At 40.7% G+C, this 19,258-nt stretch overlaps 1 protein-coding gene across 1 annotated transcript; it reads right to left on the bottom strand.

The window, feature by feature from the left end:
• Positions 1-818: 818 nt before the first annotated feature.
• LOC110639970 (zinc finger protein ZAT10) lies at positions 819-2,290 on the bottom strand. Its single transcript, XM_021791097.2, has one exon. It carries the CDS (start codon positions 1,787-1,789, stop codon positions 1,046-1,048), a length of 744 nt encoding a protein of 247 aa, XP_021646789.1. The 5' UTR covers positions 1,790-2,290; the 3' UTR covers positions 819-1,045.
• Positions 2,291-19,258: the final 16,968 nt, after the last annotated feature.

Genomic DNA, 19,258 nt, shown 5'->3' on the forward strand with positions numbered 1-19,258 from the left:
CCACATTTAAAAATTGATGCAACTTTTCTTCAATGTGTTAAACAACGTTTCTTCAGTTTACATGTTGTTTTCGTGATACGCAACGCGTTACAAATTTATTATACATTTTATATTTATATATTTACATTTTTTTTAATATATAATATTTCTTATTTTTCACAGCATAAATGTAAAACTTATTTCACCTATATATGTATATATAACATAATGATAATGTATTAATTATTGATTAAAATAAATGGGGCGTTCACGATAAGTTGCCTCGATTTTTTTAATTCATATGGATCCAGAAAAAAAAAAAAAAGTGGTTGCTTAACTAATGCCACCTGTCATCCTAATCAGTTTCCATGAGGAAACAGTGTTGCAAATGGCCAGTCCTCCATTTGCTCCTTCCTTCTTATCCAAACGTCTCTCTTATCTGCCTTTGTTCTCATCCTGATTTCCTTCCTCGTCTTTTTGCTTATTATCTTCGCATCTACTATTTTATTTATTTATTAATTATTGGCTAAGATGCACCATGCGCGTGAACGGTGAACCTAATCATAGCTACGAAATGTACCAGACAGTTAAAACCGTCATCCCCTACTTTCTTTTGCGGTGTTATGACTCATGCGCTAAGTGGTCTTAACCGAAACTCCAACAAACTCTGCAACCCTTCCTCTTCTCCGTCGTTCACGCGGTTCTGCAACCCACCCTTGAACGGATGCGTAGGTGTACCGTGTACACCACACTTGACTACGCGGTGCATTTTAGACCGAGTCCGCTAAGACTAGGACTCGGTTTTTCTTATTATTTGAAAAAAAAAATGGCAAATAAGATTTAATAATTAATTATTGAAGAAATTTAATAATTAAAAATAATTGACTGGAATACCAAGTCTGACATCAGAGCAACTGCAACAGAGACTTCAACTGCTATCTACACAAAAATTAGAAAAAAAAAAAAGAAATTAAGGTAAAAAAAGGAAATTTAATTAATCTAGCCTAAATACATGTTCTTACAAAAAAAAAAAAAATAGCACTGCAAAAGTCCTAAGCTTGGCCTATTAATTTTGGGCGACTTCGATTTTGGGTGCCGCCAAGAGACGGGGTTTTTTAGCTGGTAGTGGGCTCATAACTTCGTCTTCACCGGAGATAAAGAAATCAGCTGCGAACTCCGGCAAGGCTGGTACGTTAAGATCAAAGCCACGATGGCTCTGGCTGAGGCTGTGTGTGTTGGTTGACCCGACACCTTCAGAGGTGGAAGTCACCCCGCTCTTTTCTGCACCGCCTTCGTAGTGACACCTCTTGTGGCCGCCCAAGGCCTGTCCTGTTGGGAAAGTCTTGTGGCAGATGGAGCACTCGTGAGTCTTACCACTTCCGTTAGAAACGGCGGCGGTGGCGGAGGTAGTTGTGGTTGTTGAAATTGTTTGGTCTTCGCCTCCTGCGAGTTTCCTGTGACTTGCCTTATGACCACCTAAGGCTTGGTAAGAAGAAAATGACTTGTTGCATACCGTACACTTATAGCTAGATTTCTGCTCCTCTGAATTTGTGGAACCCTGGAGCTGAGGAGATGGAGTAGGGGAGCGGTGGCGGTGTGGGACGGTGGAGGCAGAGGTTGAAGCAGTGGTGCCGCGAGCTAGCATAACGAGGCAGAGAGCGAGATACTCTTCCTCGGTGGGTTGGTGGTGAGGACGCTTGGAGCGCTTGCCCTTGGCCCATGGCTCACGGAGATGGTTAAGACTGCTGGAATCCTCAAATTGAGAAGATGGAGCTGCTGTGGTTGGAGAGTTGAGCGCTTCTAGTGCCATCTTAGACGTTTTTTGGAATTTCTGATCTTTGATCTGAAAGTAGAAAGAAAATGCAGAGTTGTGCCTTGTGCTGTGAGAATAAAGAAGTGAAGAAGTGTTAGAGAGTTAATGAGTAGAGTGGGCGTTAAGGTGGCTTTATAAAGGGGGGAGAGTGGAGACTGGAGCTGGAAGCTGCGTGACAAGTGGTGGGAAGGTATGAGGAGGTTTGAAGGGCAATAAAAAAAAAAAAAAAGAAGTAGATTCTAAAAGATTAAAAAATAAAGTCGAGCGCGTTTGGTATTTGGGTATTCTCTGGTAGCCAAATTTGAGTTTTCTTGGTAGGCAATGGTTGAGTGACTGACCCGAGTGGGTCAAAGAAAGAGAATGGTGCATTGTATGTACACGTAGAATAGAAGCGGAGTGAGTGAAGTAAAGACTGGGACTGTTTCCAAGTTGCAAGTCAAATACTAGAAAAGCCCCCGAATGCGTTGAGTACAAGGTATTGTTTGGTTTAAAATGTCCTATTCCCTGAAAAAATCTTAATACTTCTCATAAATTTTTTTTTTTAAAAAGCATACTATAAATATGTTTAATATATAAATTAATATTTTTAAAGTAATTTATTTTAAAATTATAAAGTTAATTAAAAGGATAATAATTAAAAGATAAATTAATAAATTATATTACATTTAATTAGAATAGTACATCCTACTAAGTCTTATTAATTTAATAATACAAAATAAATAATTTTTTTTTTACATTTTTTTAGAATATTTTACTTCATTTGTCTACTTATTCCAACCAAATGAGGCGTAAAGAAGCTCCATCTTCACCTTCTAGCAGCCGGCAGCCAAACAGACTTTTCCCCTTTTTAATTGCCAGCCGAAGTTGAGGCGTGCTATTGGCCTCAAATCAAACATGATATGGTGGTCAATAGTTAGGAGCCAAATCACATGGGGAGGAGAACCTACAAATGTGCCAAATGGAGGATGCATTCACTAAGGATTAGTCCTTTTTAGGGGTATCCACACACATGCAAGTGGGTGAGTTTGTTCAACTGTTTACTGTGAAATTGGATGTGATGTCTCTACTTTATTAAGTTTCCGTCTTGCATTAGTAGTTGTTCTTCATTATTCAATTTCTTGCTCTACCCTTTCTTATTAATTCTTCAATAATAAAAATTATCGGAATTTCTTTTAAAAAATCCGGAGATGACCAATGAAATCACAGCGTTTACTTTTTGATGAGTAGCAAGCTGGGGTTCCAAAGGGGGGTAAGATTGCTTAGTCATGTCAATGCGTATGCTTCCAGAAAGGCGGTTGAGGATATGAGCTAGTATTTTCTTCTCCTCTTTATATATTAATTGACTTTGTTTTATGTTCTGGTTGAGGCTTCTTTTATTTCTTGCTCGCTAGGACAAAGGTGAAGTTCAGAAGCATCTGGATAATTACACGTATCGCCGACTTCTATCTCTTTGGGCCTGGGGGGTGCCTTTGTTTCTGACATAGACAATAGCCGTCCAATGAAAAAAGACCGATATTAGATTGAGGAGGGAATAAGTTTGGTTGGTGAGAGAGAAAAGAAAATTGTGATGTAAAACATAAATATTTTTATTTTTATTATGTTTGAAAAAGAATAAAATTAAAGAGGAAAGAAAATAATCATGATAAATAATAAATGAATTCAAAATTTAAATTTCCTTTAAATTGAAGAGATGGGAACAAAATTAATTACATTGTATATAATTTTAACTCATAAAATTTTTACTTTATTTGAAAAATAGAAAGGATAAAATAGAGATTTCATTATTAATAACAACGTTTTTAATCTCATTTTTTTTTCTCCCTATTATTCAGCGGTGTGAATAAATAAACTTTAATAATGAATTTTTTAAAGTATTCAGTAATTATATATATTTATTTAATATTTAAAATAATTTTTTTATTTAAAGAAATAAAAATAAAAAAACTAATTGAACTGTAAATCTCCGATTCATAACCGCTATAAGTCATCTTGATCACGTGCGCAAAGATCTCCAAATAGATTAATGAACTGTGACAAAGTTAAAATTGAAACGTAAATTGATAGAAGTGATTGACTTATACATATTTATAATTGTATTTTTGCAAAAATAAATGTATACACATGCAACTTAATATAAATGTTTTTATTTATATATTTTAATTTTGAAGGTAACATAAATATTTATTAATTAGACTTCTCTAACAGAAATTTATGTTTGATCAAAGTACGCATGTGTAATAGAATTTTTATAAAAAATATATATATACATTTTTAGGTAAATTAATTAATTAATAATATAATTTGGTCTTATTGTCCTGATGAATTCCCTCTTGATTAAAAGTTAAAAAACAGCTAGCGAAAAAGAAATTTTCAGAAAGCTTGCCAAAAAATCCTAAAGAGAAGCCATGGGACGGCGTTTCTAGACTTTTTCTTTTTTTTTTTGAAAAAACCAACGGCGTTTCTAGACTTGTGAAACAAGTTTTCAACTTGTGAAACAAGGCGTTGTTCATGCATATCAGCGGCGCAAGCGACGATATTATCATTTTTAATTATTGGATAAAAAAATAAAAAAAGGGGCAAGATCAACATGGAAAATAGAATCACTTACTTGGCACTTTAAAAGATATGTCATTGCTTACATTAGCAAAATGACACGCTGGTTTTAGATTCATTTACAACAAGGTAATTTTACTCATTTGACTCACTTTAAATTTAATTATTTAAATTTATATTTTAAATTAAAATAAAAAAAAATTGTCACTACTAAAATTTATTTTTCTCAATTATTATCTAAACATATATCTCATTGATGAAATATAAAATACATGATCAAAACTCGCTAAAATAAATAAAACTGTAATTACCAACTCAAGCTCATATAGTAGATTCACTTTCAGAAGAATACAAAAACCTAGGCCATTGGGTATGACATAAAAATCATATACTTCGGCCACCTATGCCAATTCCTTTTCAGTATTCACTATTTCACTAGCCTTCAACTTTCATTGTAACATCCAAAAATTTTAAATTTTATTATTTTATGAGTATTTTTGGTACTTTAATTTTATTTAAATTTTAGAATTTTTTTGAGATTTTTCTAATTTTAAAAATCGGGTTCGATTTTTTGAAAATATAAACTTTGATGATTTTTAAAAATTAATTTAAAGACCACGTGACAAAACTAAAAATATATTTAGAATCTATGAATTTTTCTGAGTTTTCTGAAATTTTTTCAGAATTTTTGGACCTTGTTTTCGGTCCCGAGGCAGAGTAAAAATTCAAAAAGTTTGTATCCTGAATTTAAACAGGCCGAATCGAATCGGACCGGTCGAATCGGACCGGCCTTTTCTTTTTCTTCTTCCCTTCCCCGCGCGCGTCCGACCTCCTCCCCTTCTCTCTCTCTTTTCTCTCTCCTCCCTCCTCCCCTTGCCGCGCCGCCACCTCCCCTGCCTCCCTACCTTGCCGGCGCGCCGCCTCAGCCCTCCCCCACGGCCGGCCGCTGCCTGGAACGCCGGAAAACGGCTCCAGAAGCGACGCGCAGCGCACGCGCGACCGTTCACCTTCCCGGCCAAAATTCTGCCGATCCGGCCACCAATCGGACCGGGTCTTGTGTCTAAAATCATCTACTCGTCGAGAGCTTTCCATAGACACCAAGAACACCGAAATCCATCAAGCGGTTTGTCCAATTTTTGCCCAGGAAGTTTTAGCTCATTTTGACTTTAGGGCTAGATTTCTCACAAACCGTGAATCCCACGAGAAAACCGAGAGTACAAGAGCGCTCCACTCGTCGAGAGCTTTGCGGCGACATAAATTTCGAATTTTTCCGATACCGTTTTTCGGTGGGTCCCACGAAACTTCGCAGTATCTTCCGAGCATTAAATGAGCTTAGAAAATTCTGAAAAATTTATGTACTAACCCCCGTGTTGTGGGCTTTGTGTAGGTATCCTCAATTCGAGGAAATTCGGCAGTTGACCGGGTCTGCAAATTTCGGGCCAGACAGACCCGTTACCTGAAAAGTCTCCGAATTGGACCAAGGTTTTGGCTACTCCCCATTGTCAGATGTCCCGAGCGCGTTCCCGAAGTCGGAATCAGCAAAGGTAAACCCGAACCTTGCTTTTTCGTAATTTTCTAGTGCTTAAATAGGATTAAAAATTTATAAAATATTCGTGGTAGCTCAGAAAATTATGATTCTTTTTGCAATAGCCTAGTAATATTGCTAAGGACCGCGGGGCAAAGTTTTAGAATTTTTAGAGCTTGTTTGGGTAGTTTTTGCAAAAATGATCACTTATAAGGACTAAATTAAAATTTTACATATTGTGATGGATGACTGATTTGATGGGCCCAGGAGGGGCTGTGTGATGTGATTGAGTTGTTGATATATGGATTGTGAATATAGAAGTGTGTTTTGAGCCATTTTGCAGGTTGGGTAGGTCCTAGGTATAGGGGAGACTCTGCCGGATTTTCGGCACGACTTAGGACGTATTTGGTCTTTTCTTGATTGTATTGAGTCATTTGTATTAAATAATTGTAATGTAATTGTCAGGTGGGCTGTAACACCCCAAAATTTTATTATTTATGAGTATTTTTGGTATTTTAATTTTATTTAAATTTTATGAATTTTTTTGAGATTTTTCGGATTTTAAAAATCGGGTTCGATTTTCCGAAAATATAAACTTTGAGGATTTTTAAAAATTAATTTAAAGACCACGTGGCAAAACTAAAAATATATTTGGAGTCTACGTATTTTTCTGAGTTTTATGGAATTTTTTTTCGGAATTTTTGGACCTCGTTTTCGGTCCCGAGGCAGAGTAAAAATTCAAAATTTTGTATCCTGAATCGAACCGGCCGAATCAAACCGGACCAGATCGGACCGGTCGAATCGGACCGGCCCTTTTCCTTCCTCCTTTTCTTCTCCCGCGCGCGATGGCTCTCTCCCTTCTCTCCCTCCTTTCTCTCCTCTCGCCCCTAGCCGCTCACCATTGACCAGCCCAGCGCGCCAGCCACCAAATGGCCACGCCGCCTAAACGGGCCGGAAAAACGCGCGTGAAAACGCCCTTGCGCGCGCTGCCGACTTCCCGCCAACCGCCGATCCGCCACCAATTGGACCGGGTCTTGTGTCCAAAATCATCTACTCGGCGAGAGCTTTCCATAGACACCAAGAACGCCGAAATCCATCGAGCGGATTGTCCGATTTTTGCTCGGGAAGATTTTAGCCCATTTTCGACTTTTGGGCTAGATTTCTCGAAAACCGTGAATCCACGAGAAAACCGAGGCCACCAAAGACGCTCCATTCGTCGAGAGCTTCGCGACATAAATTTCGAATTTTTCCGACACCGTTTTTCGGTGGGTCCCACGGAACTTCGCAGTGTATTTTCGAGCATTAAATGAGCTTAGAAAATTCTGAAAAATTTATGTACTAACCCCCGTGTTATGGGCTTCGTGTAGGTATCCTCGATTCGCGGACATTCTACGATTGACCAAGTGCGCAAATTTCGCCGCATGACTGCACTGGAAAAGTCCCCGAATTGGATCGAGGTTTTGGCTAGCCCCCCATTGTCAAACGTCCCGAGCACGTTCCCGAAGTCGGAATCGGCAAAGGTAAACCCGAACCTTGCTTTTTCGTAATTTTCTAGTGCTTAAATAGGATTAAAAATCCATAAAATATTCGTGGTAGCTTAGAAAATTACGATTCTTTTTGCAATAGCTTAGTAATATTGCTAAGGACCGCGGGGCAAAGTTTTATAATTTTTAGAGCTTGCTTGGGCAGTTTTTGCAAAAATGATCAATAATAAGGACTAAATTGAAATTTTGCGTATTGTGATGGGTGATTGATTTGATGGGCCTAGGAGGGGCTGTGTGATATGATTGAACTGTTGATATATGGATTGTGAATATAGAAGTGCGTTTTTAGCCCTTTTGCAGTTTGGGTTGGTCCTATGTATAGGGAGATTCTCCGGATTTTCGCACGACTTAGGACGTAATTGGTCTTTTCTTTGTTTGTGTTGAGTCGATTGTATTAAATAAATGTAATATGATTGTCGTGAGCGACAGACCTTCTTCCTCCGCCCACCGCCACGGTGATTGTCGTCAAGTCCGTGAGTAAAATATTAATTTTAATTGTAATTTCGATATTATTATATGTTCAAGCATGCCCATGCATAACTTATATGCATATATTTATGTAGTTAAACTCTAGGCACGATTTTTGATGCATTGATAAATGTTAAAGTGCCATGTATGTTGTTGTGGTAATTTGGAGCGGCAGCGTGCGTTGGCGTGCGTGTGATGTGGTGTGGACTATGGATAGGGCGGGTAGACACGCTTGAGTTCTTCGCTAGGACCGGTCCTTCGGGTAGACACGGCTTGAGTTCTTGGGGGACCCCGATTTGGTATTTAAGTGGAAGTCCGAGTGAGTTCTTATTGGCACCAGTTGGATTTAAGAGAGTCAGTATAGGGATCGGCTCCATATATTATGATTGATGTTACGAGTGCGTGAGTGCTCCAAATTACCTTTGTGATGTTATGATGTGAAAATGATGTGGATGTTGCATTTCACTCTACAGGGTGCATTAGATTTAGATAGTTATAGAGATTATGGTTAAAATTGATATTTTACTCTCTGAGTCGAACGCTCACTCCTGTTCAATATTTTTCCAGGCCACAGGAGGATATTTTTGAGGTTAACCTGCTCCCTTTCCTCGCAGGTTGTTTATCAATGTTGTGTAATTTTATTAACTCTTAGAATTTCCGCATGTGTTAGCAGTAATTATTTGAATTTGGTCTGTAATATTATTATCATGTTGGACCTGTAAACTTAATATTTTAAGTCTGTTTGATGGATTGGATGAGGGAGCTGAGCTCCCATTTATTATTATGTTGATGAGTATGTGGAGGGTGAGCTGAGCTCCCCAATTGACTATATATTGTGTTTACAGGTCGGGTGAGTCGACAACTCCCCGTTGGTAAGTCCATTTTATGGCCGGACTCTGTCCGTTTGTTTTCTTGATATTGGGCCCAAATGGGCCTTAGAGTTGGGTTAATGAACAGTTAGGCTTACTACGGGCCTCGGGGGCTTTAGGCTGGCCCAGGTCCTAGTGCCGGTCCGGCCCATAGGTTGGGTCGTGACATGGGCCGGGACAGCCTTCTTCCTCCGCCCAGCCGCCACAGTAACCGTTGTCAAGTCTATGAGTAAAATATTAATTTTAATTATAATTTCACTATTATTATATGTTCAAGCATGCCCATGCATCACTTATATGCATATATCCTCAATTCGCGGAAATTCGGCGATTGGCAGATTCGCAAATTTCGGGCGAATGGACTACATCGAAAAGTCTCCGAATTGGACCGAGGTTTTGGCTACCCCCCATTGTCAGACGTCCCGAGCGCGTTCCCGAAGTCGGAATCAGCAAAGGTAAACCCGAACCTTGCTTTTTCGTAATTTTCTAGTGCTTAAATAGGATTAAAAATTCATAAAATATTCGTGGTAGCTCAGAAAATTATGATTCTTTTTGCAATAGCCTAGTAATATTGCTAAGGACCGCGGGGGAAAGTTTTAGAATTTTTAGAGCTTGTTTGGGTAGTTTTTGCAAAAATGATCAATTATAAGGACTAAATTGAAAATTTACATATTGTGATGGATGACTGATTTGATGGGCCCAGGAGGGGCTGTGTGATGTGATTGAGTTGTGGATATATGGATTGTAAATATAGAAGTGTGTTTTGAGCCATTTTGCAGGTTGGGTAGGTCCTAGGTATAGGGAGACTCACGGATTTTCTGCACGACTTAGGACGATTTGGTCTTTTCTTGATTGTATTGAGTCATTTGTATTAAATAATTGTAATGTAATTGTCGTGAGCGATGACCTTCTTCTTCCTCCGCCCACGCCACAAAGTGACCGTTGTTAAGTCCGTGAGTAAAATATTAATTTTAATTATAATTTCACTATTATTATATGTTCAAGCATGCCCATGCATCACTTATATGCATATATCTATGTAGATAAACTTTAGGCACGATTTATGTTGCATTCATAACTGTGAAAGTGACATGTATGTTGCTGTGGTAATTTGGAGCAGTGTGCGTGCGTTGGCGTGCGTGTGATGTGGTATGGACTATGGATAGGGCGGGTAGTCACGCTTGAGATCTTCGGGACCCGATCCTTCTGGGGTAGTCACGGCTTGAGTTCTTCGCTGGGACCCCGATTTGGTTTATTAGCGAAAGTCCCGCTTGAGTTCTTCGCACCAGTTGGATTTAAGAGAGTCAGATAGGGATCGGCTCCATATATTATGATTGATATCACTGGGTGTGTGAGTGCTCCAAATTACCTTTATGATGTTATGATGTGAAAATATTATTGATGTTGCATTTCACTCTACAGGGTGCATTAGTTTTAGATAGTTATAGAGATTATGGTTAAAATTGATATTTTACTCTCTGAGTCGAACGCTCACTCCTGTTCAATATTTTTTTCAGGCCACAGGAGGATATTTTTGAGATTAACCTGCTTTCTTCCTCGCAGATCGATTATTAACGTTTGTATAAACTTGTTAAATCTTAGAATTTCCTCATGTGTTAGAAATGTTTATTTGATATGGGTCTGTAAACTAAATTATTATTTTGGACCTGTAAACTTAATATTCTATGCATGTTTGATGGATTGGATGAGGGAGCTGAGCTCCCATTTATTTTTATGCTGATGAGTATGTGGAGGGTGAGCTAAGCTCCCCAATTGAGTATTTATTGTGTTTACAGGTCGGGTGAGTCAAAAACTCCCCGTTGAAAGGTCCATTTTATGGCCGGACTCTGTCCGGTTGATTTCTTGAAATTGGGCCCAAATGGGCCTTAGAGTTGGGTTAAGTGAATAGTTAGGCTTACTACGGGCCTCGAGGGCTTTAGGCTGGCCCAGGTCCTAGTGCCGGTCCGGCCCATAGGTTGGGTCGTGACAAATGTGGTATTAGAGCTTAGGCTCCAGATTCTTAGGGATTGTTTATCTAAAGTGTTGGGAAGAGTCTACTAGGAGTCACATGCGGAAAATAGGGTCCATATTCGTCTTGCATTGTCATCTTTGTTTTTAGTTTCTGCTTTACATAATTATGTATAAATATGAGTCTATAGAGCTGTGTAATGAGTAATTTTGAATTTTGTGGGCTAATGCTGCTGAATTTCAGGAAAAATGCGTAGAAGCAGGAGAGCTGCCACTGCACCAGAACCAGATGTGCCTGACGTGGTGTCAGCACAAGATGAGGCGCTTGCCCCGAGGAGGCGGGGTAGGAGGCCTAGAGCTGCTCAAGTAGAAGAGCAGCTGCCACCAGTTTAGGATCAATCTTTTATGGCACAGGATCCCATGGACCCCATGGCAGCTACTCTAGCTGGGTTACAGAGGACCATCGATATGATGGCGTAGTATATAGTCCACCCTCCACAGCAGCAGCAGTCCACCGCACCAAGAGGAGAACCTTACAAACAGATCATAAATTTTAAGAAGTTGGTGCCTGGTACTTATGATGTGTCAGATGATGCATATCGGTTTTTGGATTCCTACTGCATGTGCAGAAAGCAGTGCGATTGGTGATAGAAGACTAATAGAGTGTATGCAACATGTCATGGGGCCTATGCCTAGACAATGGATGAATGACTACATATTACCTCGGATGGAGGGTTTGTCGTGGACTCAGTTTGTGGAACTGTTCATCAATCGGTTGTGCTAGAAAGCTTCAGGGATCATAAGCAATGGGCCTTTGAGGCCTTAAGACAGAATGGCAGGTCTGTAGATGAATATGCTACAGAATTTCTGGAATTGAGCAGATATGCCCCTACAGCAGTAGCTACAGAAACTATGAAGGTGAAAAGATTCCTAAAGGGGCTTGACAGAAGGTATGTGAACCTGGCCATGATGTCTGATCAGTCTTTTGATGTGGTGGTTTATCGAGCCAGACAAATTGAGATTAGCTATGCTGTGGATGACAGCGGAAGAGCAAAGAAAAACAGAGCAGAAGGTTCTACCAGTGTTCCTCAAATGGGTACTCCAGACAGTGGTGGCCAGAGTAATTACAGAGGAAAAAGTAGGAACAAGAAGAGTGGTTTTAGACGCAAACCTCGAGGGTTCAGACCAGAATACGGATCCAGCAGTGGTCACAGTTCAGGGTACAGCAGTTCTGGGTCTGGTTCAGGATCCTCCTTGGCACCTTGTGCACAGTGTGGAAGAGGACATTCAGGACCTTGTTTGATGGGTTCAGGAGTATGCTTCAGGTGTGGCCAACCAGGTCACTTTCCTAGGGAATGCCGTGTTGATGAGCCACGGATGGGGTCACAGTGGTTCTGTGCAAATGTTCCTACTTGATTGTATCCGGTGCTTCGGCATGGCGATCAGTTTAGTGGCCAACAGGGCCGAGGACAAGGGGGACGTGGATTTGGAGGCAGATCAGGAGGTAGGAGTCGATGTCGGGTTACGCGCCACTTAGGGTAGGGGTCAAGCTCGGGTTTTCACCCTGACCCACCGGGATGCTCAAGCTTCAAATGCAGTTGTGACAGGTGTTCTTCTGGTCTGTTCCTATGAGGCTCGTGTTTTAATAGATCTGGGTGCTACGCACTCATTTGTCTCCCTTTTGTTTGCCATGAGGTTGGGTAGAAACCCTACAACTTTAGAATTCCCTTTGTCGGTAGCTACCCCACTTAGTGACAATATAGATGTAGATATGGTTTTTTCGAGTAGCCCAGTAGTAGTGGATGGGAAGATCCTCCCAGCAGACTTGGTTCCTCTACTAGTGATTGATTTTGATGTAATTTTGGGAATGGACTGGTTGGCAACTCATTATGCCACTTTAGACTGCAGGAACAAAAAGGTGCATTTCCACATACCTGGTGTGGAAGAGTTTAGCTTTGATGGTGACAGGAGCGTGGCACCATATAACTTGGTGTCAGCAATTAGTGCTAGAAAAATGTTGAGGCGTGGATGCCAAGGGTATTTGGCATTGGTGAGAGATACATCTGTATAAGGTGTCAACATAGAAAATGTTCCTGTTGTCAGAGAATTCATGGATGTCTTCCCTGAAGAGCTTCCAGGGTTGCCACCAGAAAGGGAAATAGAGTTCTGCATTGATGTTGTTCAGGGTACAAATCCCATATCCATGCCACCTTATAGGATGGCACCAGCAGAATTGAAAGAGTTAAAGGAGCAACTACAGGAGCTTTTGGACAAGGGTTTCATACGTCCGAGCACTTCACCCTGGGGTGCTCCTGTGCTATTTGTAAGAAAGAAAGATGGGTCATTGAGGTTGTGTGTTGACTATAGACAGCTGAACAAGGTGACTGTGAAGAACAAGTATCCACTTCCTCGGATCGACGATCTGTTTGATCAGCTCCAAGGGGCTAGATTCTTTTCCAAGATAGACCTGCGATCCGGCTACCATCAGTTGAGAATCAGGAATCAGGACGTGTCCAAAACGACATTCAGGACAAGATACGGTCATTATGAGTTCTTGGTGATGTCTTTTGGACTCACTAATGCACCAGCAGCCTTCATGGACTTGATGAACCAGGTGTTCAAGCCATTTTTGGACCGTTTTGTCATCGTATTAATAGATGACATTTTGGTATACTCTCGGACTGAGGAAGAACACGTGTGGCACTTGAGGATGGTGTTGCAGACGTTGAGGGAGCACCAGTTATATGCCAAATTTTCAAAATATGAATTTTGGCTAGAAAGCATCTCATTCTTGGGACACGTGGTTTCTAGTGACGGCATTCAAGTGGATCCCAAGAAAATTGAAGCTGTAACTGATTGGCTTAGGCCTACAACAGTCACTGAGGTGAGAAGTTTTCTAGGTCTAGCTGGCTACTATAGGCGTTTTGTGCAAGATTTTTCCAGGATAGCGGCTCCCCTAACTAAGTTAACTCGGAAGAATGTTCCATTCATTTGGACAGATGACTGTGAGAAGAGCTTCCAGAAGCTTAAGGAGTGTCTAACCACCGCCCCTGTGTTGACACTACCTATGAGTGGTGAAGGATACACCGTGTACTGTGACGCCTCCAGAGTTGGCCTAGGGTGTGTTTTGATGCAGAATGGAAAAGTAGTGGCTTATGCTTCAAGACAGCTGAAGAGGCATGAACAGAACTACCCCACCCATGATTTGGAAATGGCGGCTGTAGTCTTTGCACTAAAAATCTGGAGACACTACCTGTATGGTGAAGTGTGCGAGATATACACCGACCACAAGAGTTTGAAGTACATCTTCCAACAGAGGGATTTAAACTTGAGACAGAGGAGATGGATGGAGCTTCTGAAAGACTATGATTGCACTATCCAGTACCACCCTGGGAAGGCCAATGTAGTAGCAGATGCTTTGAGCAGAAAATCTTCTGGCAGTTTGGCGCACATTTCAGCAGAGAAAAGACCGTTGATTCGGGAAGTACATGAGTTAATGGATCAAGGTTTAATCCTAGATCTTTCAGATGAGGGGGTATTATTGGCTCATTTTTCAGTGAGGCCAGACTTGAGAGACAGAGTTAGAGTTTCCCAGCACAGAGACCAACAATTGATGAAGATCATAGAAAGAGTACAGCAAGGTGAAGGTGGTGACTTTGGATTTGCCAATGATGGCACCCTAGTGCAAGGTTCAAGGATATGTGTGCCCGATGTGGACAATCTCAAAAATGAAATCATGCAAGAGGCACACTATACACTGTACAATGTCCACCCAGGCTCCACCAAGATGTACCATGATGTGAAAGATAGCTATTAGTGGAATGGCATGAAGAGAGACATAGCAGACTTCGTGTCCAAGTGCTTGACTTGTCAGAAGGTGAAGTTTGAACACTAGAGACCGTCAGGGAAGCTGCAAGAGCTCCCTATCCCAGAATGGAAGTGGGAAATGATCACTATGGATTTTGTGACTGGGTTGCCTCGAACCACGCAAGGATATGATTCGATATGGGTAATTGTAGACCGCCTAACCAAATCAGCTCACTTCTTGCCTGTGAAGACTACATATTCTGTGGCACAGTACGCACGACTCTACATTCGAGAAATAGTTAGATTGCATGGAGTTCCGGCTTCCATAATATCTGACAGAGGGCCCTAGTTCACTTCTCGATTTTGGAAGAAGCTGCAGGAGGCACTTGGCACACAATTGAACTTGATGCGACTTTCCACCTCGCATGACGGGACAGTCCGAAAGGACAATCCAAACACTGGAAGACATGCTTCGCATGAGTGTTTTGGATTTTGGAGGTCAATGGGATGATCAGCTAGCTTTGGTGGAGTTTGCCTACAACAACAGTTACCATTCCAGCATAGGGATGGCACCCTATGAGGCATTATATAGAAGAAAATGTAGGTCTCCTCTGTGTTGGACGAAAATGGGAGAAGCGAAGGTGCATGATGTAGACCTAGTGCAGTACACTTCAGAGGTAGTTCCTTTAATCAGGGAACGATTGAAAACAGCTTTCAGTAGGCAGAAGAGTTATGCAGACCCCAGACAGAGGGATGTGGAGTTTGCAGTAGGCGACTATGTATTCCTGAAGGTTTCTCCGATGAAGGGAGTCATGAGATTTGGAAAGAAGGGCAAGTTGGCACCTCAGTATATCGGACCTTTTGAGGTTACGGATAGAGTTGGAGCAGTTGCTTACCGGTTGGAGCTATTACCCAACCTTTCTCACGTTCATCCCGTATTTCACATCTCCATGCTCAGGAAATACATTCCAGATCCTTCTCATGTACTACAGCCGGATGTAATAGAGCTAAAAGAGAACTTGACATTTGAGGAGCAACCTGTAGCCATAGTGGACTACCAAGTGAGACAGCTAAGATCCAAACAGATCCCTATGGTTAAGGTTTTGTGGAGGAGTCAGACGGTGGAAGAGTGCACCTGGGAGTCAGAATGGGATATGCGTAGCAAGTATCCTTATTTGTTCAATGTATAATCATGTGCTTTATTCTGCCTTGTGTAAAATTCGAGGACGAATTTTCTGTAAGGGGGGAAGAATGTAACACCCCAAAATTTTAAATTTCATTATTTTATGAGCATTTTTGGTACTTTAATTTTATTTAAATTTTAGGATTTTTTTTGAGATTTTTCGGAGTTTAAAAATCAGGTTCGATTTTCCGAAAATATAAACTTTGATGATTTTTAAAAATTAATTTAAAGACCACGTGGCAAAACTAAAAATATATTTGGAATCTATGAATTTTTCTGAGTTTTCTGGAATTTTTTCGAAATTTTTGAACTTTGTTTTCGGTCCCGAAGTAGTGTAAAAATTCAAAAATTTTGTATCCTAAATCGAACCAGTCGAATCAAACCGGACCGGATCGGACCGGTCGAATCGGACCAGCCTTTTCTTTTTCTTCTTCCCTTCCTCGCGCACGTCCGACCTCCTCCCCTTCTCTCTCTCTTTTCTCTCTCCTCCCTCCTCCCCTTGCCGAGCCGCCACCTCCCATGCCTCCCTACCTCGGCCGTGCTCACCCTCCCCCACACCGGCCGCTGAAACGCCGGAACGGCTTGAAGCGGCAGCGTGGCGCGCGACCGTTCACCTTCCCGGTCAAAATCCTGCCAATCCGGCCACCAATCGGACCAAGTATTGTATCTAAAATCATCTACTCGTCGAGAGCTTTCCATAGATACCAAGAACACCGAAATCTATTGAGCGGTTTGTCCAATTTTTGCCCGGGAAGTTTTAGCCCATTTTGACTTTAGGGCTAGATTTCTCGCAAACCGTGAATCCCACGAGAAAACCAAGAGTACCAGAGCGCTCCACTCGTCGAGAGCTTCGCGGCGACATAAATTTTGAATTTTTCCGACACCGTTTTTCGGTGGGTCCCACGGAACTTCGCAGTGTCTTTCCGAGCATTAAATGAGCTTAGAAAATTCTGAAAAATTTATGTACTAACCCCCGTGTTGTGGGCTTCATGTAAGTATCCTCAATTCGCGGAAATTCGACAGTTGACCGGGTCTGCAAATTTCGGGCCAGACAGACCCGTTACTGGAAAAGTCTCCGAATTGGACCGAGGTTTTGGCTACCCCCCATTGTCAGACGTCCCGAGCGCGTTCCCGAAGTCGGAATCTGCAAAGGTAAACCCGAACCTTGCTTTTTCGTAATTTTCTAATGCTAAATAGGATTAAAAATTCATAAAATATTCGTGGTAGATCAGAAAATTATGATTCTTTTTGCAATAGCCTAGTAATATTGCTAAGGAACGCGGGGCAAAGTTTTAGAATTTTTAGAGCTTGTTTGGGTAGTTTTTGCAAAAATGATCAATTATAAGGACTAAATTGAAATTTTACATATTGTGATGGATGACTGATTTGATGGGCCCAGGAGGGGCTGTGTGATGTGATTGAGTTGTGGATATATGGATTGTGAATATAGAAGTGTGTTTTGAGCTATTTTGCAGGTTGGGTAGGTCCTAGGTATAGGGGAGACTCTGCCGGATTTTCGGCACGACTTAGGATATATTTGGTCTTTTCTTGATTGTATTGAGTCATTTGTATTAAATAATTGTAATGTAATTGTCAGGTGAGCCTGGACAACCTTCTTCCTCCTCCTAGCCGCCACAGTGACCGTTGTCAAGTCTGTGAGTAAAATATTAATTTTAATTATAATTTCACTATTATTATATGTTCAAGTATGCCCATACATCACTTATATGCATATATCTATGTAGATAAACTTTAGGCACGATTTATGTTGCATTCATAACTGTGAAAGTGCCATGTATGTTGCTGTGGTAATTTGGAGCAGTGTGCGTGCGTTGGCGTGCGTGTGATGTGGTGTGGACTATGGATAGGACGGGTAGTCACGGCTTGAGATCTTCGCTGGGACCCGATTCTTCGGGGGGTAGTCACGGCTTGAGTTCTTCGCTGGGACCCCCGATTTGGTTTATTAAGCGAAAGTCCGGCTTGAGTTCTTCGCTGGCACCAGGTTGGATTTAAGAGAGCTGTATAGGGGATCAGCTCCCATATATTATGATTGATATCAGTGGGTGTGTGAGTGCTCCAAATTACTTTTATGATGTTATGATGTGAAAATGTTGTTGATGTTGCATTTCACTCTATAGGGTGCATTAGTTTAAATAGTTATAGAGATTATGGTTAAAATTGATATTTTACTCTATAAGTCGAACGCTCACTCCTGTTCAATATTTTTTTTCAGGTCACAGGAGGATATTTTTTAGATTAACCTGCTTTCTTCCTCGCAGGTCGATTATTAACGTTTGTATAAACTTGTTAAATCTTAGAATTTCCGCATGTGTTAGAAATGTTTATTTGATATGGGTCTGTAAACTAAATTATTATTTTGGACCTGTAAACTTAATATTCTATGCATGTTTGATGGATTGGATGAGGGAGCTGAGCTCCCATTTATTTTTATGCTGATGAGTATGTGGAGGGTGAGCTGAGCTCCCTAATTGAGTATTTATTATGTTTACAGGTCGGGTGAGTCAAAAACTCTCCATTGAAAGGTCCATTTTATGGTCGAACTCTGTCCGGTTGATTTCTTGAAATTGGGCCCAAATGGGCCTTAGAGTTGGGTTAAGTGAATAGTTAGGCTTACTACGGACCTCGGGGGCTTTAGGCTGGCCCAGGTCCTAGTGCCGGTCCGGCCCATAGGTTGGGTCATGACATTCATCGACCTTGAAACAAGGAATCTGTAAGGCAACTTGAAAATAAATATGCAAGGGAAGAACATCAACACTAGATCAAGTGTTAATGGCACCCAAATAACACAAATCTTTCCCTGCTCAATATTATCAAACCCATACAGAAATCAGGAGAAAAACAGCAAAATCAAAGAGCATTCAAGAACTAAGACCACATTGAAAAACAAGAAAAGGGCTAGGCAAAGGGGCTTAGAGCAATGCCCGCCTCCATGATTGCTAGCCAATGAAGCTTCGAACACCTTACCACCACATAGCATTAGAACCAACTGCCACATGCAAAGCTTTCCGCAATTCTTGATAAAAAAAAAATTCCCATCCCGACATCAAATAAATAGAAGCTGGCCTTAAATTTATCAGTTGTCATACCCATTCATATATCCCAGCACGGTGCTTGTTATTTTTATTGCCTTTCAGCTACGTTAGAAAAATTTAAAAAACGTGCACTTTGAATTGCCTGCATAATATTGCATAATAAATTCCAAATCCAATTTGCATTTACTTGTTAGGTGATTATTTATTTAATTATTAAATTAAATTATTAGAAAAATATACCAAAATATAAACGATGTGAAAATGTATTGGATTAAATGAATTAATAAAATATTAGTCAAATATAATGAAGAGTGAGAGGTCCACCGAGTCGTTTTGGCATGATAGAAAGAAAATACATTTTTCAACATTCATCTTGTGGAACTATGGCTGGGGAGCCAAGTCTCTGTTTCTGAACGCACAAGTATTTAGTAGGTCGGAAATTTTGGATACAAATACCAATAGGCCACAAACCGGTTTTGATTTTCAATTAATCCCA

This window comes from Hevea brasiliensis, chromosome 12 (assembly GCF_030052815.1).
Source record: "Hevea brasiliensis isolate MT/VB/25A 57/8 chromosome 12, ASM3005281v1, whole genome shotgun sequence".
Taxonomy (NCBI): Eukaryota; Viridiplantae; Streptophyta; class Magnoliopsida; order Malpighiales; family Euphorbiaceae; genus Hevea; species Hevea brasiliensis.